General features: G+C 35.1%; 2 protein-coding genes across 2 annotated transcripts; one reads left to right on the forward strand and one right to left on the reverse strand.

Moving 5' to 3' along the window:
• On the reverse strand, positions 1–7,034 carry LOC128236786 (deformed epidermal autoregulatory factor 1 homolog). Its single transcript, XM_052951898.1, has 7 exons — positions 6,434–7,034; positions 5,995–6,200; positions 4,505–4,610; positions 4,059–4,169; positions 2,797–2,909; positions 2,288–2,407; positions 1–1,583 (listed from the first exon to the last, which is right to left on the reverse strand). The coding sequence occupies exons 1-7, from the start codon at positions 6,846–6,848 to the stop codon at positions 1,338–1,340; spliced, it is 1,317 nt and encodes a 438-aa protein (XP_052807858.1). The 5' UTR covers positions 6,849–7,034; the 3' UTR covers positions 1–1,337.
• A 184-nt stretch (positions 7,035–7,218) lies between these two features.
• LOC128238849 (protein PAT1 homolog 1-like) lies at positions 7,219–24,815 on the forward strand. The gene is given in 19 exon segments (XM_052955132.1): positions 7,219–7,296; positions 8,727–8,835; positions 10,645–10,754; positions 11,163–11,249; positions 11,532–11,753; positions 12,094–12,378; positions 12,734–12,959; positions 13,893–14,040; positions 14,265–14,272; positions 14,274–14,325; positions 15,022–15,304; positions 15,786–15,897; positions 18,267–18,436; positions 18,773–18,840; positions 19,133–19,280; positions 21,297–21,371; positions 21,908–22,048; positions 22,368–22,465; positions 22,988–24,815. Coding segments are annotated over 19 exon segments (2,550 nt in total). The 5' UTR covers positions 7,219–7,266; the 3' UTR covers positions 23,166–24,815.
• The last annotated feature ends 150 nt before the right edge of the window (positions 24,816–24,965 follow it).

Consider the following 24,965-nt stretch of genomic DNA (forward strand, 5'->3'; position numbering starts at 1 on the left):
TATTAAGTATTATTTTTTTATTACATTTATGATTTAACCATACACAAAATTTTGTAAAGAGTTTTTCAACGAATGTTGTGAATGAATGATCCCTATAATGAAATCAGTATGTACAGAAATGAGTAAAACAATGCAAAATATACAAATAATGAAACATTTACAATGAATGACATGCTCCAGATGCTTGGTAAGAGTAAGTGCTCTTCTTGATCTTCAAAACAATTAAGCCAACCAATCATTTAGAAGACAAGAAATAAATGCTTTCTCAGTGTTCAGCGCAAAATGCATATCCAATACCTCTATGCTAGGCAATGCACATGTGCAAGCTTCAAAATAACACACTTAATAAAACTAGTTGAAGATTAAATGGATATATGTTGGATTTTTTGTTAATAAATGGAAATTTGGCGTTGATAAATGGAAATTTGGCGTTGTATTCTGCTTAATGTATTTTCGGTTGTCAAAGCTCTTCATACTGAATGTGAATGTGTCCCGCAATCCCATTGGTGGAGGCATGCGTCTGAACAATAATTAAGAATAAAACTATGATCAATTATGCATGAGTGATCAATTAAATAAATGAGAATAAGAGTATCAATAAAAATTAAGCACTGATTAAATGAATAACAGTCAAAATGATTTCAATAATCTCCTAGCTCGACATATATTCACTAAAAACACAACTTTTTTCAAATAATTTTAAACACAATTGAAAGATAAAACAGTATTTAAAATGGTAAAACAAATAAACATTATACAAATAATATGCCCTTTTGACAGATTGCAATATAGCTTTGAACTACTGATGCCTTGGCCACCATGTACTTTGACTTTTGCGCAAATTAATTTTGTTCTTTTTACTTAAATAGAACTAAAATAGCACAAGCAATTCAGTATACCTATTTACAGTATGGATATAAATGCCACAATTAAATACATACAATGAAATGTACTTTACATTCAAGTAGTGTGTAAATCCCATACAAAAAATGAATATATCCCTTTTTCATACATTATTTCTATGAATTTATGAACCTACCAATGATAAACATGTTCACAGAACAAAGATAGATATCGGAGTATGTTCATTAACATCTTGTCCACTAGAATAGGAAATGGTTTTAATACATGTTACACAAATAAAAACTATCAAAATACATTTAAAACTTAAAATACTCAATCTGAACCTGTGTGATAGCTGCTCTTTCCAAATCAAATTACTCCTGTTTTCTTGTTTCTCCAGATCATGGAATCATAAGCAATTGATATAATCTCGCCAACACTGTTAAACTCTCAATCCAGCCCCTGTTCATTCAGGTGCCTAAAAAGCCTCTTAGTCATTGTTTCACCTCCCCTTCTGCCTCTGTGGCCACCATGATGTTGGGCAGCTGGCCCTGGATGTTCTGTGGGGTCTGGCCCGTCCAGCCCTCATACGTGACCACAGTTATCCCCCCTTCCTTGTCAGCCATCTCATTCCTGGTACGGGCAATGGCATTCTGTATTGCCATCTCTTGCTTGGACCGCTCCTCCATTATTGTCCTCTGTAGCTGCATCTGGGCCTCCTGCTTCGCTTGGTTGATCATCTGAATAGAATTGTGAATGTCAATAACACTCTGGAATGCAGAGCTGTCTTTCTAATTATTTTGGGGTGAATTTCCACTGTAAATAGGACAACCCCCCCCCCCCCCCCCGGTTGGCTTGTTCATGAAGAAAAACAACTGATTAAAATCGAACAAAAAATAGCCAAAATATATGTCTTTTTCACCCATAATATACTTTGTCAAGAATCCAGGTATAACTAATGTTAATGCAATTGTCCATCATATTACGACACAACCAATAATTTTCTTCGAAACAGCCCTTGTATAATGTTTCGCGAAATACAAAATATGTTCCCATGAATGTTCATAAATTGTCTATAAGTGGCAGATTTTCTTGTCAAATATCATTAAGCATATGGTTTCAGGAGAACCATGCCACTTCAAACTCCACCTAAATGTATTAAAAGATAACATATCTTGATTGCCTGTACACTGGGACTTGGTTACACACTCGTTTTTACAATAAAGTACATCAAGGATGAATGCAAAACTGTATTGGTAACCTCCAAGTATAATGCTTGATATCACAGCCAGTTTCCAATACAGACAGGTGTTCATAATTCATGCTCTATTGCCAAGAAAGCTATAAGCAGATGTGAAGGAAGTTTCCAATACACATAGGTATCAATTATATGAGGCCTAGAGAAGAAGTCACCCTACATGAATCTTGTACACTATTTCAGTACCTTTTCCATCTGTTGTCTGACCTGGTTCACTGCAGCCTCCTTGTATGCCAGAGACTGCTGCTTCACCTGCTCCACCATCATCTTGAACTGGTTGGCCTGCTGAATCAGGCTGTTTGCCATCTACCAAGATAAAATGATACATTCAACCCACTATGAGAAACACATATAGGTAAACATTTCTTCAAACATTACCTACTGTCAGAGGATGGAACCTTTAGTGTGTCTATTCTGACTCCCTCCAGATTTAAGAAGGATTATAACTCATCCAAAATAAACATATTTTAAAAAAATATTTCATCTTTAATACCATTACTATAAATAACAAGACCCACCACTTTTGAATGTGAAACTCATAGTTAATAACAAAATGATCTCATGACAAAACATTTAATAGGTTATAATAAAATGTCCTAAGGATAAAACTTTAAAGTCATTTTTTTGTGCTGCCCCCTGTTACCAAACAAATACATGGTAATAAACATCGACAACGCTACAGAATATAAGCAGACCTCTTCAAGCTGCCACCACTGTTTGTGTTCAGGCATCTCCATGTTGAAGGTGATGCTCTTTCCACCTGGGCTCATTTGACCGCTCACTGGAACTGGTGCTACCATCACCGTCTCTGAAACATACCAAGAATGTTACCAAACTGAAGTAAGATGGTGCTTTTTTCTGACCAGTAAAGGGACCTAGACAGATTTTATGTTGCCAATTTTCTTTAAAACTTGGTTGATATTGAGCTATTTTACTGCCATTTATGATCAGTTACCAACAGCAACTGACAGATACTTACATGAACAGACTTTTGTAAATCTAAGCATTGAGATAATTCAATTTTCAATAGCACTACTAATGGTTATCAGCAAAATAGAGCATTTTCTCTCACATTTATAAATAATGATTAACAATAGAGCTCTCATTTGTATTTTGTTCACATTTATGCACAATTATAATATATGAACAGGTCCCTCAATGCATTTTCAATCTTGTATGATCCAGTTTACTATTAAATTCTAGATTATTAGAACTTGTTAAGGGATAAAATATGTAGTAAATGTAAGCTGACAATTGGAAAATGTTGTACTCTAAAGAGCTAATTACTTGTTGACCTTATATGTACCTTCTACGTATTTCCAGTTTTGGTTGATTTGATTTTCCCATTTGCGCACAAAAAACATGATTGATACTTTTTGTTACTATAAATGAAACTGTTATGAATTTTATCAAATTTGACATTTTGTACACAGTCACTTGTGTGCATCACAGTTTAATGAAATCATGTCAATATTAAAATACAGTTGACTTCCAATAGGTAAAAGAAAAAAATCTTTAGGATCAATATTTAAAAAAATAACAATAGTACCTTAAATGACTAGTTATAAGATGCACGTCTAAAAGTATACCTGCGTCTTACAAACAATATTTTTCATTACATTTTTTTCTGAATTTGATTTCTGACCGAATTTGGCTTTTCAGAGAAATAAATGAGAAAAAAATGGTTTGTTTAAGTTTTTAAGAAAGGGATATAACTCACATCAACTCGATTGAGTTAAACCGGGTTAAAACGGCAGTTGAAGATTGGGATATTGTGTATCATAAAACGTTTATTATTTTAAATTTTCATTATTGTACAATTGACAATTAAAATTATTCAATATTATTTCGTATACAACAATTATTTAAACGGTACATCATAATATCATGAATTGGCAAGTTATTGTGCGTCAAGTCCCATACGGTATGCAAGAATGATATCATGTAATTTCAATACCTCCTGAAAGTGGGTCAGATGTGAGAATGTGGACTGTTTCCCCATTTAGGTTGGCGCTGGCCAGTCTCACTGGATGGGGAAAACTGGCAGAAGCTTGAGCCATACTTGTCTCTGGAAAAACAATTGTAAGAATGAAGTTTTATTTTGGTGAACGAAGCTCTTAGTTGACTAACAACAGACAGAAGGGAGATTATGAAAAGATATATAGTGGAAATTTGACATACACTTTCATAAGAAGAACTTATTTCAAGTACAGTAATAGTTTATGCTGTCTAGAATTCCTTTTCCTTGAGTAATTGAATATTCAAATGGTCCTGAAAGGTGTCAATTAAATGTTAATTTTTCTGCGAACATTAAATTAATATTATCATTATTTGTAATTTTGTTAGCAAGATTACCTGTACTAATGATTTAACTTTTCCTCTAAAAAATAACTAATACTTTACCAATATGAGATTTCTTCATCTTCTTGCCTGTTGGTGTGGACGGGGTGCCTGGGTCACTGTCTCTCTTCTTTCGCTTGTATGGCACAAATAACCTTACCGGACCAGTCTGGAAGTATACATAATATTAAGATTGGACATCTTGCTTGACTTCTGATATATCCCATGTCCTGATTTGCATTCAAAATCATATTCATAAACAAATCAACATGTAAAAATTAACATTTATTCCAACGAAAATTCGGAAAATGTAAGCAACAGACATAAAACGATGCTACAATTTTTGTTGGATAATCAGACAAATTTCATTGATGATCAGATCAAAATTAACTACCACAGTCGATTCAATTCAGATTCAGATTCCATAGTTTATATTGGTGTAACGTTCCACTGAGGGCGAAATGAGTTCATAGTACGTTGATGTACTTGGTTGCAAATTGGCATAACCAGTTCTCCGTGTGGACAGAGAATATACTGTATATAATTAAGACCAGTTGAGCCGCATCGCGCGATTTTGGGCCTTCGGACATATATTTGCTATTATTACGTTTTAAGGTTTTTGAATTAAATGATATTTCAGGAAGAAATTCTGAAAAATTCATGATGATATCACTTAAATTGCGTAAGTTACGTGTTTATAAGTGAGACCATGTATTACGCTTTTTGAATACTAAATATGACGTCATTCACATGACGTCGTTATGAAAGCACATTATTCAAATGACGTGCAAAATTAACGTATCAATATTACTACTAACTTATAATTTAAATGATGTTCTTAACACAAAATCTTTAAGAACATAAATTAAGATAAAAATGCTGAATCATTTTTGTATTTTTAATACATTTGGCCGTTTTAAACACAAACTATTAATGCAGTCAAAGTATGTCGGGACGAAATCAATGGTTGCTATGGAAACATGAGAAAGTCAATTGTCATAAATCCTCGAGAAAATGATGCACCAATGACAAATCTTTAAAAGAAAGAAGTTTGGAAGAAATTGATATACATAGAAAAAAATCACAATATATGGCACTTTTTATTCATGATTATCTCATTTATAATAATTATGCCCGAAGGCCCAAAATCGCACGATGCGGCTCAGTTGATCCCTTCAGGGTACAGCATGCTTTTCTCTCAAAGGATCTGTTGCGTCTTTGGATTCACACATTACATTGGTATTAAAAAACACAAGTTTTACTAACACAACTACTATGCCTGATATATTTGAAAATTGGCTTGATGTTTTGATTGACAGAAGAGTAAATTACGAAAATCCGAATTGCTTTTTTAGTATGGTACATTTATAGCACCAGCATTGATATATCATGTTATCCAACAACCATTGATGTTATACTCGGGGATTTTATGTCTTTCAAGTAATTGGTATAATTTGATGAAAATTGATTATGGATCAATTGTGCTCATGGAAGATTATTCAATCACCGTGCAATCACCCATAATTTTATAACCCATATTAGTTTTAACTTACCACATTGTCATCGTCACAGCAAGCAGCACATGTACATGACGTGGCATGGGCTTGCAGTATTCCATCCTCCAACAGACACTGGAGCGTTCGTCCACCATAACGGATGCTTCTTTTCCAGTCTTTACTGCTCGCTCTTCCTGCGTAATGCTCAAACTCATTCGGTGTAAACCACTCATCACCAGTGCGAATACATTTCCCTCTTCCACCTGAAATACAGAACCATTATAATTGGAGATTAATTATCTATTAACTAATTGACATGTAATTTAACAAAATGGTTATAAGCCATGAATAGAATATCTAATAAAGGATTAAAAACGCTAACAGAGTTGACATATATATGAGCTTGAAATTTTTATACGAAGTGGAAGCATCACAGATTTGAAAGTTTGCATCTGAGCATTACTTCTAAAAGTTTTCCAAGAAATAATTGTCATACCAGATCCAAATTTAGATTTAAACAGATCTCCGTTTGTAGTTTTACACCGAACAGGTAAAATGTCCTGATCGACTGTCTCATCCCATTGGTATTTCAAGCCTCTTTCCTTGCTGAGGGGCGTGGCAGGGGTAGGTGGGGGTAAGGGTGTTGTGGGTGATTTTAACCCCGAATGAGGATCCAACTGTTCGTGAATGACAATGTGTGCACCCTTAATTCCATTGAACTCTGCATGTAAGAGATCGTGTTCATTTGTTGAAGTCACATAAACAGTTTCATTTTCGCTAACAATTGGGATAGAATTTGGAATCGTCTGAGCTGTCAAACTCTGTTCAGCCTGATCTTCCGAAGCTGGCTGTTCTTCGAAAGCTGAATCGTCACCATTCGGAAGTTCTTCGGCAATGTCGACTTCCGACATCTTGAATGTTAAATCTTGATTTTGCGGAAGATGAACGCTATAGTTGATGATAAATATGTAAAGATGATATCATTTAATGTTGATTAATGGCATAATTACAATGATATAATTAAAAATATGGCTATAAAGCTGTGTTTTTTCGTTTTCCGAAAGACTATCGGCAATTTCCGGTGTCTCCCGCCTCAATTAGAAAGTAGGTCAAATAAAGTCTCTGAATAAAGTTACAAATAAAAGATCATTCGAAATAAAATGCACTAAACGAAATGATTGTCACACTTGAATTCATTTGGTTTTAGAAAGTGACAGTAGATTGGAAGATTTTTCAATTTTGCTCAATTTTTAAAAAACAAAATACCCACATGCTAATGTTGGAGGGTATGAAAATAATGAAAAGGAAAGCTCACAAAAATGACATGAGATGGCAGATGCGTGTTTGGACGATTATTCTGTAGGCTAACAACCTTATCATTTTGCATATATGTTAAATGTTCATTTAACCAAAGTTTAACCCCCAAAATACCAGACATGTATGCCTAATTACAATTAAATTGAAAGTAAAGAAATATATTTTGTACCCCACCCATATCACTTTGTCAGTGTTTCAGAAAGACATGGCTCTAAAATAGTTTGTTTTACACAATTTATGGATTTATAGTGTGTTATTTTGTAGTTTGGGTAATATGCGCTCATTAAGTTTCAACTTGTCCATTATATGAACACAACGGAATATTCAGTTTTTGAAACATTTTTGTTGTTGGGATAAGGCGAAGAAATCTTATTCTTATTACAAAATCAGGATGAAAGAATCCGATCTCTTGGAAAAATAATGTACTTGATATTGAATATAGGTGCAGTCATTATTCAATATGCAGTGATTTTCCACCCGTTTTTCAGTGGCCAAATAATGACCTAGTCCACATAATTGTACGTTGACGGATTTTTTTTAGATTTTTGATATGGCAAATCCTTCACGTACAAATTGTTTAGTATCAAAAGTGGGTAGTTGTTCCGATCAGGATTCCAGGTTAAAGCATATAGCGTCTATAAAATATCATAAAAACAAGAAATATTACCAGATAATGTTATTTTATATTAGTTCCGTACACAAAAAATAAATATCCAACTTCTGATTATGAGTTTGACAGCTTTTCTTCATTTCATTCTGTCAAAACATAACGATATATACATGAAGGGCACCTGCAAGGCTTCAGGGCACAGTTTTAAATCGCTCGGAACATTTCGGCCATGGCCGAATTGTTACGATTGTATAAAGAGGTCTATCTCGAAGCTTTGTCGGAGGAGGCCGAGTTATTACGATTGTATCGAGTTGTTCCCCTTCGCATAATTGTTGTTTGTGTCAGTCAACTTTCGTTTTATTGGAAAGGTAAACAAGTTGTTTTTATGCATTAAATGCTTGTTTAGTGAAAAATAACATTTCACTTACATGGTAAAATATGAATATTACTCTTTATGATCAATTTCAACAATAAAATACTTCACTTAAAACAATTTCAATATTTTTAAAACACCCCCGTTTTTTGCACATTCCCGTTTAGACGTTAGGGATTGGAAGAATCCCGTATAACACGTCTATTATTTTAGACTAAATAATGACCCTATTCCCAAAACAATCTAGCATCTTTCCAATCAGATTGTTTATACCAACTACACAAGGTGGAATGTGCATATTGACCGATATTTTAACAGCACTAGCACAAATTCAATAGTAATCTTTCTAAATTTTTGGTATTCTGTATAAAAATTACTTTGCATAGAATGTAGTTGGTTCCTTCTTACCAGATGAAGGAAAAAAAACGGACACATGCTTTAGATAATTAACATTGCCATTGTATCACACATGTAGTGTTTTATTTACAGGCTCTAGGTTCGAGAGTGTCAAGTTATGACAACCAATTGCTAGAGGCTCCAGAGGAAGAAGAAGATTTTGATGTCCTCAATGAGGAGACATTCGGGGATATTGGCAATGGTACACTAGTATTCTAGTTTTCTATGATATATTGCTATGGGCACAGACTGAATGCATATACTTCAAAGCATTGAACAGTTTCGTTGCAATCAATTGAAATAGGTTTGGTTTCCCTTATGCTCAAAACCTGCTTCCCTGAGGCAATTTTCTGGTGAGAGGCCCACATTTTGAAATCACTATTTACATCCCTGTGACCACAAAATAAACTTTTTATTGAATAAAACCAGTATGACTAAAGTTAAAAAAGGTAAAGCCATAAAATGTCACGAAAGTTGGCAATAAACATTTATTATATCTTAATATGCATTAAAAATCATAACAAAATTGAAATACTTGTTTATAAACAGCTTTACTTGACATCTCACATATTTTTTAGCATGTTACTTGTTGCTTGTAGATGTGTAGAAAGTATGAATGGCTTTTCATGCCTTTTTATGACCTTTTCATATAAAAAATTCACCTGAGACTCTCGTCCATTGAAATATTGTTGAAATACTGTAATCAAAGTACATCAAATATACCCTAAAATGCTCTCTAAACACAATAAAAATTTTAATCCAGTTCAAACCGTACATTGGTTGATTTTGGTGCAATTTACTGCCTTCTAAAGGCTGTTTCCCCTTGTGAAAAACTGTACATTTTCCCAAAATTTTATATTTTTTTTCCCAATTTGATAAATGCAGATTACGTTTATGAATAAACAAGCAATGAATATCTTGAAATATAAACAAAATCTTGACAAGACTTAAACTTTCACAGCGTAATGTATGCATAAAAAAGTTCAAACATGTATATTTGCCATAATATTAGCTGTTTTGGCCTGATTTTGTATTTTTCCCGAAGTTTATTCCCAATTTTACAGGCGGTAAAAATAATTCCCCAAAAAAATCACTGTGATAATGCATTAAGATTAAAAAAGAAAGATTTTTTACATCAACCTACATTATGCACCTTTAAGGTCATCTACATAGTAGTTCTAGAAAACTTTTAAATATGTTTTTGGTGAGGTTCTGAGTCTTTTTTTCAATTTTATGATTTAATCTAAATAAAGGGAGTAGACACCAGATTGTATCAAAATCGACAAATAAATGATTTTCTCAAAACAAACCTAGAATTGTCAATATGTGCTAGTATGTGGCCGATAATACATCATTTTACATGATTTAAGGAATAAACGCAACAATCTTGTTGGCTCACACGTGGTCTCAGCTGAATTCATGTGAGTTTCCCGTTTAAGAATAGTGTGAAATTGTTTCTCCGTTTAAAAATAGCGCGGAATTTACTGAACACCTTGCAAGTCACGTGATCGTTTCACACACTAACCGGTCAATAAGGGTTTAAGCCAACACGTTTTCAGCAGGGTTAATCTTTTTATAAAATTCCATTGATCAATTTCAGCACTAATTTTAATCTGTCGGGCTCTGTGTTAACGTTGTTTTGCAGCAGTTTTCCGCTTCCTTGCACTGTTTGTTCTTTTTGGGAAGCCAGAACGTGTGTATATTTAAGCATGTGAAAGTCACATGATGGGCGATGATAAATATACCGACGTTATTTTTAAACTTATTGGGACTAACTGTATGGACACACACAGTAGATTTTGATTTGGAAAAATATGGAAAAACTGCAGGAGATAAATGAGTCGTAAGCAATGTAATTCAATATAAGTAAATTCAATGAGTTGTACACAACAATATCAATTTTATTACAATTTTCTTATTTTCTTGCAATTGTATTATCTGGTGTCCAATTTAGCAGGCTTCAATTCACATACTATGCTCATATTTTCATCTCTTATTTCCATATTTACAGCGGAGTTTGACTGGGAAGAGCAGACAGAGAAGTTTGCGGAGGTGCTGGAGTCAGACCGCCACAATGACTCAGGCTTCAACACTGCTGAGAAAGTGTACCGCTCACATGAGGTGAATAGTAAAAACTTTTATTTTAATAAATAGTACAATAAAATCACAAGTATTTTCGCCTTTAGAACTGCTACCAAAGCAATACTCCAAGGCTCAGCATTTACTCAACTTTCTATAATGGGTATTTAAAAGGCATTTTAGATAAGACACAATTTTCTTAAAAAATGTTATATTTCTGTAGAAACAAAAAAAATTGGCATACATGCACCTGAAGGTTTGTTTGGAGCATTGTTAATGTTACAACATTTTGTTGCATCAAACATTTAACTTTTTGTACAACAGTTGAATGTTCAGTTTAACTTGTTCAGAAACATCCATTTTGCAGATCAACTATCTACTTTGCTTTAAATGTGTGGTCAAACACTCAAAAGAACAAAATGCAGTATTTGTTTTTATTTATTGTTACAGGAGTATATGGAGCAGAGTATCAGTCAGCTGATGGTGGATGATGATGACCCTGACCCCGCCATTGTCAGGTCCAAACCTATACCACAGGTAACTAAAGTTTTCTCCAATTTGGGTTTTCAATTCCCACTGAAGTTTTTCTGTAATGAATTTATGAATTCAAAAAAATAACAGAAACCATTTCCTTTAAAAGCACAAGATAAAGGCATTATCTGACACTGTTATGAGAATCCATTTTCACTTGTATGCAACTGAATATGCCTTTTGACATTAGGAAAGTACAATTTGTGTTCAATTACAATGAATGTGATGAGCTATGAGATAATGAATGGACACATGCACTGTAGCTTTCAAACATTTATCACCATGCAGCGGCAGCAGACCCTTGACAGCCTGTTTGGTCCAGCGTCTCCCCCCAGCTTCCTGGACGCGGAACAGCTCATGTCACCCACCAGCAAGAACATCTGGGGCTCCCCACTCCAGGAGTCCCCCTACCATCCGCCCTCACATGTCAACAACATACAGGCCATGTTCGACCTCGCCAAGAGTTCCAACACTGTACGTTCACGTGTGCAATCCCTACAATATTCAGTGGTCAGAGAAGTTTGTACTTAAAACTGCATGCACCATCGGTTATAAACTTCATACAAGTTCATGTTATATGTGGTGGTATAAAAATTATATTATGCAGTGAACAATGGTCAAGTTATTTCTGTTAATACAAAGATGAATGTTTGACATATTTAACAATTTTTCTAACAAAAACTTGATGATATGTTATAAAATCTGTTTGAATATACATGTATATGATTGTTTAAAGTTTGATTAACTTTATATAAGTATGTGCGTTTATAGATGTTTAGCATTTATTTTAAATATTATCTGACCAACAACGTCATTACGTGTATTAAGTTGCAATATTGCATCCTCCCAGGATTGCCCAGTCGCCCACATTCACGGTCCCCATTCCAAGGCCCCGCCAATGCAGCTTCCTAAAGCCCAGACCCTTGAGGAGATCGAGAACTCCCTGATGCGTAAACCCCGCATCCTCACCGCTGAGGAGCTTGAGAGACAGTTACGAGGGGAGTCAAGTGCCCCACCCGTCCGCCAGCCAGTCTCACAGACTTTCTCATCAGTGTTGCAGAATGGACATCGAGTGTCGGCAGCTCAATACAACGTGCCTCCTCCAGCCCTCCAAGGATCTCCCCATAGTAGAATGGTAATACAAGTTAAAGGAAGTTTCTTGCTTTGTGCTAGCTAACTGAACATGCATCTGCTTCATGTTGGTTGGAAATTTTATTAATGCTTTTCATTTGAAACCATGAGACAGAATAAAAACCTTATTTTGTAGACTATTTATAGTTTCATGAATGTACGGACATGACAATTGAACACAACTTTGGGACTTACATTATCTGGTTTGATGTTTCTTTTCTTCGAATGAGGTGAAGTTGTGCTGATTATATATGTATGAATTTAGATAAGATGCCTTTCATACCAAGATGAGATTCTTTTACAGATTGCACATGAATGCAATATTTTAACAAATAAGAAAGTTAAAGTGTTTTTTCCAGGCTCCAGTAAGCTCCATGCAGGGAATGGTAAACGGTCATCGGTCCCCAGTGTTTGGTGGCCCCCCGGGCCTGGTAGGCAGTGCTCCCTCCACCCCTGGCCGTCCTCCCCCACCCAGGGGCATGCCCATCCCGCCAGTGGGATCTGTAGCTCCGGGATCCCCCGCCATGCCTGTGGGAACTCCGCCATATAGAAGTGGTGCTTCTCCTCTTAACAGACAGTCACCAGGTATATGTTTAGTACTGCTAACGTAACAATACCCATATGTATTGATTGATCAGGTGTATGTGATCACAAGAAACTATGTTAAATATATATTCAAATATCAATTATCAGTAAATACTAAGTTTTAATCCATGTGTTTGTGATATTGTGCATCACATTGTATAGTTTTGTATAGTTATTCTTTAAATGTTCATGCTGAATGTTGTTAAGCTTGTTATTATTGAAATATGAGATATCCATTGAGAAACAGATTACTGGCATTGGTTTTAAAACTTGTTTTGTGTTGCTTGTGCCCAGTGTTCCAATATGTCCGGAGATCCCCAGTGCCCAGGTCTCCCACTCCCCCACCCTTGGGGATTGTCCCCTCCCCCCAGACCATGGGGCCTAGGACTCCAGGAACCCCCATGGTGGGACCATCAACTCCTGGACTGGGGAATCATGTCCCAGCTAGATTTTTCTCTCCAGCAAATGGTCATGTTAGATATATAGGTACCTGCAGTTTGCATGAATGGTGGCATTGTTTACAATATGTTATTCATCACTGTTGAACTAATTCTGATGCTTACATTTCAGGTTTATGTTTTTACTTTCCATTTGTTACAGTCTAATAACCATACGTTCATGTTCATATGTCTCACATCCCCTTTAACTGTCTTACTACAACTTTTTCATAAAACCTAAATACCTAATGCACTAGAATATCATTTTTATGTTGATAACAAAGACTGCCTTTTTATTGCAAATAATCACAAGTACTTGACTAGTAAAAAATATACTTACGTACTTGCTTCTTTTATGATGTATTTGTTTCTCATCTTTAATGTGTTTGTATTTATTTTTTCATATTATGCCTACATGCACTGGTTTTTAAATAATCAGGGAGCTTATATAAAATGTAAGGAATTTCTCCCTATGAACCTTTATTTTGTATTGCAGGCACTCCAGGTCCAGGGTTGTCCCAGCCCATTGGTATTCCACGGGGAATGAGGGGTCTGCCCCCCTCAGGGAGCCCCTTTTCTAGCCCCCAGGCAATGGTGGGCAGTCCTCAGGGTCCCATACAAAGTCCTCAACAGCTACTACACAGGTAGGGTTATGATTGGTTATCATTTAAGAGAGACAAAGGTGAAATCATAAAAAACCTCTGTAATCTTAGGATAAATTTATTTCATGTTGAATGGTTTTACTATTGTTACAATGTGGAAGGTAAAACCGGAATTTTACTGCAGCAGGTTGAACAGTTAAAAAATGAGAGGACTCTGTCTTGCTGGTACATATAGCAATATTATGCATTGTGTTGATTGATTTCAGGATGCCTCCCCCCTGGTAGCTATGGTGACAATAACAGGAACAATGGCAACATGATGTACCAGTAAGTTCACTGCTTTACCGGTATCCCAAATCTTGTAATTATACCCCCAGATAGATGTTACCCTAGAGCTACCAGTATATATTGCAGTTGCATATGTCATGTCCCATTACAAAATATTGTGTTGCATATAGCTCCAAAAGTATTGCACCTACACACATGAAATTTGCATCTGCATTTTTTGTTACATTTTGCTTAGTCTTGCAAGAGTTATTTACCCTAAATGCTTTTAAGAGGCACTTTTTTCCTTCAGATTTCGATGTTTAAAAAATGCCTGCATCTTACAAATAGTAACAAGCTTTTGACATTTTTTTCTGAGGTCGATTTCAGGCCAAAATCCTACAGTCCTACAGTCATGAAATGGAAAACTTAGGCTGTTTTGGACTTGACATTTCACTCTTAATTCCACAACTCAACATTTTACCATTCCTGAGTATAGGCGTAGTCAGGAGATATTTATTGCCACTGGTATAGCTAACAATTGCATCTTATAATTATTTAACATATATTATTATTTGTTCATGCAAGATTTACCTTTATTTCTTAAATTGGCCTTTGATATTCCCTTGAGCAGTAACATTATAGACTTGATGAAGAAAGTTTTTAACCTAGATTGTAAACATGCATGTAGAAACATAATATGATAATTGTTATTCAATCAAAGACTTTTGCTCTGACATCTATTTTCCCCTTGCACAGGTCATCTCCTCACATGCAAGGTCCGTACAACCGTGAACATCGTCAGCTTGGTCGCAGTGACCACCAGCAGCAGCACAGGGAGCACCGCTACTACCGCTACCCGTACAACCAGAAGCACGAGTCTCACGGCGACCATGCCCCCCTATCAGCAGGAAAACGTGGCAGTAAGGACCAGGATGATTATGACGGGCTCATGGCCCAGAAGGAAAAAGACTGGATCATCAAGATACAGCTGCTTCAGCTTCAGACTGACAATCCACTGGAGGATGACTACTACTACACTGTAGGCTTATCTATGACTTTCTCTACCGTGTCTGTATTTCAAAGGAGTCAAGGTATTGTCATAGCCTTGGTGTCGTTGGCTTCATCAGCTTCTGCCTCGTCAGCATGCAAAAACTAACTTGCCTATATCTTAAAAACATTGATATTTAGAAGACTTGGGACACATGATGCCAGAGACAACATGCACATATAGTAAGTCTTGTAACTTGGGCTTTAATAATTGCTGTGTATTGCCGTTGCCCATATTTCAACTGGAAATCAATAGACAAGCCCAGCACTCTTGTTAATAGCTTAAACTATTGGAAATAAATGTTGCAAAGTTTTCGTTGTTATTGACTAGAAAACAAGTTAACTTTTTCAAAATCTCTACCTAAAGGGATTGAATAGCATGTAGTCTGTATACATTTTTAATAATTACATTGCAAAAATTAAATCTACTGTCAGCTGTTTAAGTGTTTATAAGTGAGATATCTGTGTTGCAGTCCTGGTGTATGCGTAAGAAGGCTCGTGAACAGGAGAAGGAAGGAGGTGCCAGCAACTCAAAACTTGTCATCCCCTCCATGGCACGCATGGAACACAGGGCTTACAAACCTGGTATGCTACACACATTTATATGTAGGTTATTATAGGCCAACTGTGAGATGTAGACTGTTAGACTCTTACAATCTTTTCCGATATGAAGCTGAAGATGATGACTACTTTAATGATTTGTAAGATGTAGACTGTTTCAATGTTTTCTGGTATGAAGTTTAAGAGATGTAGACCGTTTCAGTGTTTTCTGGTATGATGTTTAAGATGTAGACTGTTTCAATGTTTTCTGGTATGAAGTTTAAGATGTAGACTGTTTCAATGTTTTCTGGTATGAAGTTTAAGATGTAGACTGTTTCAATGTTTTGATATGAAGTTAAGATGTAGACTGTTTCAATGTTTTCTGGTATGAAGTTTAGAATTAGACTGTTTCAATGTTTTAATATGAAGTTAAGATGTAGACTGTTTCAGTGTTTACTGGTATGAAGTTTAGAAATAGACTGTTTCAATGTTTTGATATGAAGTTATGATGTAGACTGTTTCAGTGTTCTTGGTATGAAGTTTAGAATTGGACTATTTCAATGTTTGGCTATGAAGTTAAGATGTAGACTGTTTCAGTGTTCTTGGTATGAAGTTTAGAATTACATTGAAGACTGATTCAATGGTTTGATATGAAGTTAAGATGTAGACTGTTTCAGTGTTCTTGGTATGAAGTTTAGAATTAGACTGTTTCAATGTTTTGATATGAAGTTAAGATGTAGACTGTTTCAGTGTTTTCTGGTATGAAGTTTAGAATTAGACTGTTTTAATGTTTTGATATGAAGTTAAGATGTAGACTGTTTCAGTGTTTTCTGGTATGAAGTTTAGAATTAGACTGTTTCAATGTTTTGATATGAAGTTAAGATGTAGACTGTTTCAGTGTTTTCTGGTATGAAGTTAAGATGTAGACTGTTTCAATGTTTTGATATGAAGTTAAGATGTAGACTGTTTCAATGTTTTGATATGAAGTTAAGATGTAGACTGTTTCAGTGTTTTCTGGTATGAAGTTTAGAATAAGACTGTTTCAATGTTTTGATACGAAGTTAAGATGTAGACTGTTTCAGTGTTCTTGGTATGAAGTTTAGAATTAGACTGTTTCAATGTTTTGATATGAAGTTAAGATGTAGACTGTTTCATTGTTCTTGGTATAAAGTTAAGATGTAGACTGTTTCAGTGTTTTCTGGTATGAAGTTTAGAATAAGACTGTTTCAATGTTTTGATACGAAGTTAAGATGTAGACTGTTTCAGTGTTCTTGGTATGAAGTTTAGAATTAGACTGTTTCAATGTTTTGATATGAAGTTAAGATGTAGACTGTTTCATTGTTCTTGGTATGAAGTTAAGATGTAGACTGTTTCAGTGTTTTGATATAAAGTTAAGATGTAGACTGTTTCAGTGTTTTGATATGAAGTTAAGATGTAGACTGTTTCAGTGTTTTGATATGAAGTTAAGATGTAGACTGTTTCAGTGTTTTGATATGAAGTTAAGATGTAGACTGTTTCAGTGTTTTGATATGAAGTTAAGATGTAGACTGTTTCAGTGTTTTGATATGAAGTTTAAGAGTTAGACTGTTTCAATGTTTTCTGATATGAAGTTTAAGTTGTAGACTGTGAAGTTTAAGTTGTAGACTGTTACAATGTTTTCTGATATGAAGTTTAAGTTGTAAACTGTTGCAATGTTTTCTGATATGAAGATTAAGATGCAGACTGTTATAATGTCTTCTGATATCAGTGTGTGTATACCACATGATAAATTACTTTATTACATCATATATGCGAAATCAGAAGGCAATATTTTGCTTAAAATAAAGACTTAAATCAAAGATAATTTTTCTTTAAGTACACCATTTTGAATGAAACAAAGCTGCTTAAGAGCCATGCCGTTTTATTACCAGAGTTTGATAAGGTGATTAGTTTCATCATACACTTCTAAGAAACTACACTCTCAATCAAACTCTGGTAAAAGTCCAAAGGCGGGGCTCCGTAAGCAGCGTACACTGCGCTATGTTTCCTTTAAAATGGTGAAGAAATAGGAAAGTTATCTTGTTTAAACTCTTCATTTGAGGCAAAATATTGCCTTCCAACGTATCATTTATGTCACAATTTATCACATGGTATACAAAACTGATTCAAGATATTTAAATGAAACATAGTTTACATTTTGCCAGAGACAGTTTTCACATGTTTAAAAAAGCCCATTACTTAGCCTTAAATAATTGTCATGAATTGCCCCTTTTTCTACTGAAAATCAACAGACAAGCATTTGTTTTGCGGCACATGGTTCATATATGTAATGTCTCTATGGTGTCAGCATCTGATATTATGTTGTTGACCAAGCAGCATTTACTCATCTTCAAAGTGAAATACCATTAGAAAAACCTTTTGTTTCTTGTTTTCAGCCCAGTTTGAAGGATCCCTTGGTCGGCTAACAACATCAAGTGTTCATAATCCCCGCCAGATCATTGACCTGTTGGCCAAGAGCATGTCAGACAAAGGAGGAGCCAAGACCAAGTCCACAGTCGGAAAAGAGCTGAGGAAGTCGAGACAACTCCTTATGGACATTGAAAAGGTAGCGTTACACACTGTCCCTAGAGTGTGCAGATCCGGTGTATTCTGTTATTGCATTGTATCACTCTATTGAATATAGACAATAAATAATTCTGATATGCATTATGCAACTTTGATGTCTACTGTTTTCCCTATATTTGACTTTTTCACTTTCACATATGTAAAAAAGGAGACATGGTGACATTTGGTACATAAAGTGTATAGAGAAAATACCAGTTAAAGTTGTCGATCTAAGGTTGGCCGATACCAGCTTACATCTATCTGACCAGTATCATCAATATCAGATTGATATAAATAAAAACCTTTGATGCAGATATTGTGATGTTTTGTGTTACAGGGATACAACATTCTCCTGATCATTGAGGATTTGGAAACCAAGATTCTAGCACTTCCTGAAGATACAGCGTAAGTTTAACACACGGTAGCATTAAACTCATATATTGTCATATAAATTGGAAAGAAAATATTATCAAAACCTGTAAGGAAGGATTTATTGATTTTGTGAATGACTGCTACTGCTTTGTTATTGTAAATTTTGTATCTTTTTACCAGACCCACTGAAAATTTACCAAGGTCATACATGTATGACACAAGCATTTTACTTAAAAATGCAACAATCGAATTCACTACTAACATTATCAGTTAGAACAAATGTGTGTGTCATACACTATCCCGGAATATCTCCCTTCCCCAACAGAAAGCCCCTACTGGAGGAGCGCTCCTGCTACGTGGACCTTTTGTTCCACTACCTGCTGTGTGACGGCAACTCTGCGTCCTTCATGCAGTACATGAACGTCAGGAAGGGCCGATCTCTCACTCGTAGGGCTCTACCATGCTTGGATAAGGTATGCTTGTCTACACAGAGTTAACACCCTAAGGTACCAAGTGTTATTACGGTTTAAAAGGTCTGGTTCCTTCTGGCATTCCGGTGCCTTGTAGTACACTTCTTGCTTTGTTCAATATTTGTGAAAACTACTGATACTGTGAAATCATTAATGTTCGTGGGGCATTAATGTTCGTGGTTTTCGTGGGTTGGGTGATCCACGAATTCAAGATCCCACGAAATATAAACCCTTTATTCACTTTTTCAATTGCCTTGTTACGTACATACTCTAGTATATTCTTTACAGAGGTCACAGTATACAGTGTTAAAACCTGTCTCACTGTATAACCTACGATCATTATTCTGTTAATATATTATAACTGCCTTTAACAAATAATGAACCAAATCAATTAAATGTGTTTTATGCAGCAAATGACAGTTATAAGCACATGGTTAAACGTGTGCTGTTAATGAAAATCTCCAAGTTTACAAGATGTGCGTGATGAGTGTCCATACTCGATTTTTTTATTTAATGAAATAATTAATCGATTACTAGTACATTGAAGGTTACTAAGCACTGAACGTGACAATATACGCACCTTTTCGGTGTTTTCACAGTTTGCAAAATTCTTAATTGGCATTCAATGGCTTCCCCTATCTGTATTTATGATCAGGGTACATCTTCTTTTATTACCTTTATTCCCAATTAAATTGATAAGTGACATGGGTATATGCACTAGTTGGCATGTCGTACCACATTAGCGAGTGTCATAAACCGAGAGTCGTAGAAGACGGAAATCAAGGGCCAGCGCGTGGATATTATGCAGACGATCTAGGACGATCGCATCTTCGATTATTTTTTTTCAAAATGAAAATCCACGAATTCAAGTACCCACGAAATTGTTTTTTTTCGGCAAACCACGAAATTTCATGCCCACGAACATTAATGATTTCACAGTATTAGCGATGGCCTGTTTTATAAGATATCTTTGTTGGAAATTTTGTGCTGCTTAAGAGTGTGTGGGGATACTTGTTAAAATTCGAGCAGAATCTGTGTTAATTGACCTTTGATAGTGACGTTATTTTTTTATACTGCAAATGAGGTTAGTACAGAGATTCGAGATCTCAACCCTTGCTATTTTTATTGTAACAAGGGCCTGATAGTGGTGCAGTTTATATATATATTTCCTCATTTTGCCCCATTACCAATTAAAATTAAATATATATATATACATTGATGGCTTGAAGCCTTCTATGGATGAGAGAGATCTAGTGGTGTCAGTGTCCACATCTCACCCAGGATATTGAGGGTGCGAGCCCCACCAGGGCCACATTCTCTTGGCCACTCACATAAAGACACTGGTATTGGTTTGTGCCCAGAAGGATTCATATTATTTTATTGTGTGTAGCTGACTCCACAATTGAGCTAGAATTAAAAAGAGGCTGAAGAAATTAATGAGTTTGAAATTATTATTATCTGCAGTTTTAATAAAGACTGTTTATCTCCAAACATGTGTAAGTGAGATGCTGATATAGAAGGTTAAAGCATGCACTATTAAATAAGTCAAGTACGCTCGGACAAATTCCTTAATCAATAATCTAATCGAAATAGGCAACACTTGTGATCATCAAATCGCAAATAATTGCAAGTACATTTTCTTGCTTAATATTGATGTTTACTTCAACAACTTCTATGTCTTATGTATTTTACAACTAGTCCAACATATTTAATCACAGAAGAATACATTCAAAGCTTGAATTATTATATTGTACATTCACAGCACCAATTTGGGTATATGATGATATGACTGAAAAAGGATCTACAATATTGTGTGTTACATGTGTTTTATGGTGTGAATTTATAAAGGTAGATAATAAAGTTTAATAAAAAATTATATATATGGATTATCTTTTTCAATTATCACCAATTTTGGGTGCGCATGGACAATTATTCAATTATTTTTTACCATTGGGCCATCTCTGCTGCTTGTAATGAGTTAGTTAACTACAATATTCTGACATTTCTGTTCCACTGTAGGTGCAGTCTGTGGGCATTGTGTCTCTGGTATGCAAGAATCTGCAGCAGCTCATGAAGAAAGACCAGACAGATGAGGTAGGCAAATATTGGTCATTCATTTCATTGGTAAAACAGCCTAACTGGATGTAAAATAAGGATGCCGATAAGTCATTTATCAAATATTTATGTTTGTTTGATTAAGTTGTGTTTACTGTGAGTGAGATGGAAGTGCTTCATTCTAAAATGAAGATTGAAATGCTTGTAAAAGAACTCTTTACTGTTCTTGTTTGGGTTTATGTTCTATGCAGACAATGGTCCCTAGTTACAATTAAACTGCGAAGAAAGAGTACTTTATTGAACTGACATAACACAGAACCAACCTGATATAAATATCCATAGCCTAGGATAAGTGTTGAAGACTGCTCAAGATGGAAAGCATTACACAAACAGACATGGACTTGGATTCTATATTTTTTTATTACCCCGATAAACAAAACGGTTAATGATCATAATCTGATATAAGAGTTATATTAATTGTCTGATTTCAAAACAAGTAAAAAAAAATGGTGTAGAAAAAAACATGTTAAAAAATAACTGTTTGACATGTTTATTTTATATCCATTCTGTTTCAGCACCTAGAGGAGCTGTTTGTTCCCTGTGCGAGTGTGATCGAAGGATGTAACCTGGCCACAGTGGTCATGTTTGCAGAGGACATACAGCAGGAAGACACGCCCTCCACAACCAAACCTATTGCCCTTGCACTGCAGAACAAGGTACAGTCTCTCACCTCTTTACTTCATCATTTTGTGGTATTTACCTAGGGTATGGTTTTGTAATATTTACGTTGCCCTTGTCCTTCTGTGGAGAGAAACTTGTGCTTATTGTGCAAGAGCTGCATGGGGTTATGATGTCATTGCTTATTTCATTTCTTTATTCTGATTGTACATGCTTGACTTCATTCTGCCTATGTAAAGTAATGTATTGAATCTCATTCATTCTTTTTTACAAACTTAAAATGCAGTAAACTTTACTTACTGGACTTCAAAGTATTATCTCAACTTTGCTCTAAATTTTCATCTGGTGTGTTTTCAGTTTGGCAGTTCAATCCTGTGTGCCCTGCTACACCGAGGAGAGAAGATCTACAGTACACTTTCACCTGTGGACCTTGATAGCAACCTACAGAACGAATGGTAACCATGGTTTTTAGCTTGTCTGTTTGGGGAAAACAAATCCTAGCCTTGTAGACCTCTGTGAAGTATTGCAAAAACTTTTCTTTCTTTTTTTGTTGAAAATTTTGATTTAAAACATGCACTACTAATGCATTTTACATAACATAGTATGACATATGTAATACAAATTTACAAGCATGATATAAGAATGCAGTTAAGTTATTTACGAATAATAATTGAGATACTATGAATCTAAAAGCAATCTAAACCAAAAATGACTGGAAAAAAATGGGAAAAAAATAAAATATTATGTATTGCAAAAACTTAACCAATACTGTTCCAAGTTATTCAAAAATATTTGGTGCACTTGTTGCCAAAGACAATACATACATGCATATGAAAGCCCATAACTCCAGCTTTAATGAAATGTAGACAAGAAAAGGCGTTGCTCCCCAGCACTCAAATTTGGTTAAAGAAAAATATAAGAAAAAGTCTGTTTTTCTCATTTTCAGAATAAATTATCCATGACATATTCATTTTCAGGTGTGAGTTTGTCCATGAGTTTGCTGGCATTCTGGCCACATTGCCCCTAGAGTGTATCGCCGCCCCGCTCGAGACTTACCCCGACATCTCTGAACATCTTGAGCGGCTCCTTAACAAACGCCTGCTGGCCGTGGTAGAAGATAACCTTGACATCTTTACCCAGACTAGGCAGTCCTGATCCCATCTCATGGAGGAGAAGAAATGATGGGATTCAAAGAGTTTTTCTTGTGTGCTAACATTTCTATATAGGTTTGGTGTAATATTGACAATGTGAAGGCATTTGCAAGGGATAATTGAAAATGGTAACGTTTTCAGGAAAAAAAAAATGCTGATGCAGAAATATGGTACTTTCTAGAAGTTGTAGTTTATATATAGGGTGAGGTTAAAGTCATGATTGTTGTGATTATGCAGAGAATAGAAATAGATCATTGTGATACATGGTAGGGCTTTCCTGGGGCTAAACAATATTCAATTATTTTTGTTCTCTTCCCTTCTTTATTTGTAATATAACTTGCTTTTTCGGCCAGGGGTTGTTGAACATGGCATGAAAGTATTTTAGGGCATGTGTTTAGTTATCACATCTTTTAGTTTATTTGAAGACATCATCTTGAGTGTTTTTTTACTGTGAATGAAGAGATTGAAGTTCATTTTTTTAACAGATTAATTTAGACAGAAAAAATTACCAGTTGTTGGTTGTCAATCAAGCAATCAGTTGATCGGTTATGTAAATGAATAACATGGATAAAATGGAAATCTTCCGCCAAATAATCTTGAAAAGTTACAATAATTACTATGGCGACTGGTCAATTTATTAACAGTAGTACGTGAACATGAATTATATTTCTTATATCTCATTATTCTCTGTTCACTCCATGTCCGTTGTAGCTTCACATTGTGATAGAAAATTGTTATAGCCATAATTATATTGTATGCTTTATTTTTGGCGCCCATCATCGTAATCTCATACTTAATTTGGTTCTTGGATAACTTCATTAGAAATATTTTGTCCTTCTTACTGATATTAACCTGCTGTTCTACAAAGCCATTTAATTGTCTGTTGTTTTTGAACTCTTTTGATAGTAAAGTTTTGATACAATTTAATGTTAATACAGTTTTTTTATCACTCTTTCAATTAAAGACATGTATTTTGTGTAAACTGTATTTTTAAGGAAGTCTTGTTTTGTGCCCATTTGTAATCATTGGTTCTCATAAGCTGTTTTATGCACAAAGAGTAGCTATCCTTCTACCAGTGTTTCCCTGGTTGAGATTTTCTATTGTCACTAGATGGACTTGTACATAGGTAATCCTACTTTGTAAATTTATGTTACTTTTGTCGTAGAATTTATTTGATACAAGCCCTGACTGGTAGGGTCTGTGCTGGTTTCCTATGATTGCTGGTGTCTTTGTTTCCAAAATTTGACTTTGAAGATGTAACAATTCAGTTTAAAGTGCTGAGATGATAAAAAGAAGAGAAAAAGAGAAATAATATGATTCTGCGTTTTTACTTGTTTATGGTTTCATAATGAAATACGTTATGATTAATATACTTCCAAATTAATTTTTCCTGCATCATGAAATTCCTTTACAAACACACCAGCAGATAAGGATCCAGGCTACCCACGGACCAGCCAGGGCAGTTATTTTTCTTGCTGTTATGCACTGCAAGCCTGTGGGGCGATATTTGTTAGGCCCAGATGGTGACATTAGTTATACCTGTCAACACAGGCGGTATTGTTGTCAGAAAATAAACATCATTTGTACAGACCTTGATCCTTTGTAAAAGCTATTTGATAATGAAATAAGAAATAAATCTATGGCTATTAGCATACACTGGGGTTTTGCTTATTTATGTGCAATGTAAACAAAACCACGGACCAACCTAAAGGTCCGTGACAAAACTTATATTTTAATAATAATGATAGTGTCCATCAGAGCATTGTAAATGTCGACCTGGCTGATAATTGTGACTAGCAAATTA

Source organism: Mya arenaria, chromosome 6 (genome assembly GCF_026914265.1).
Source record: "Mya arenaria isolate MELC-2E11 chromosome 6, ASM2691426v1".
Lineage (NCBI taxonomy): Eukaryota > Metazoa > Mollusca > Bivalvia > Myida > Myidae > Mya > Mya arenaria.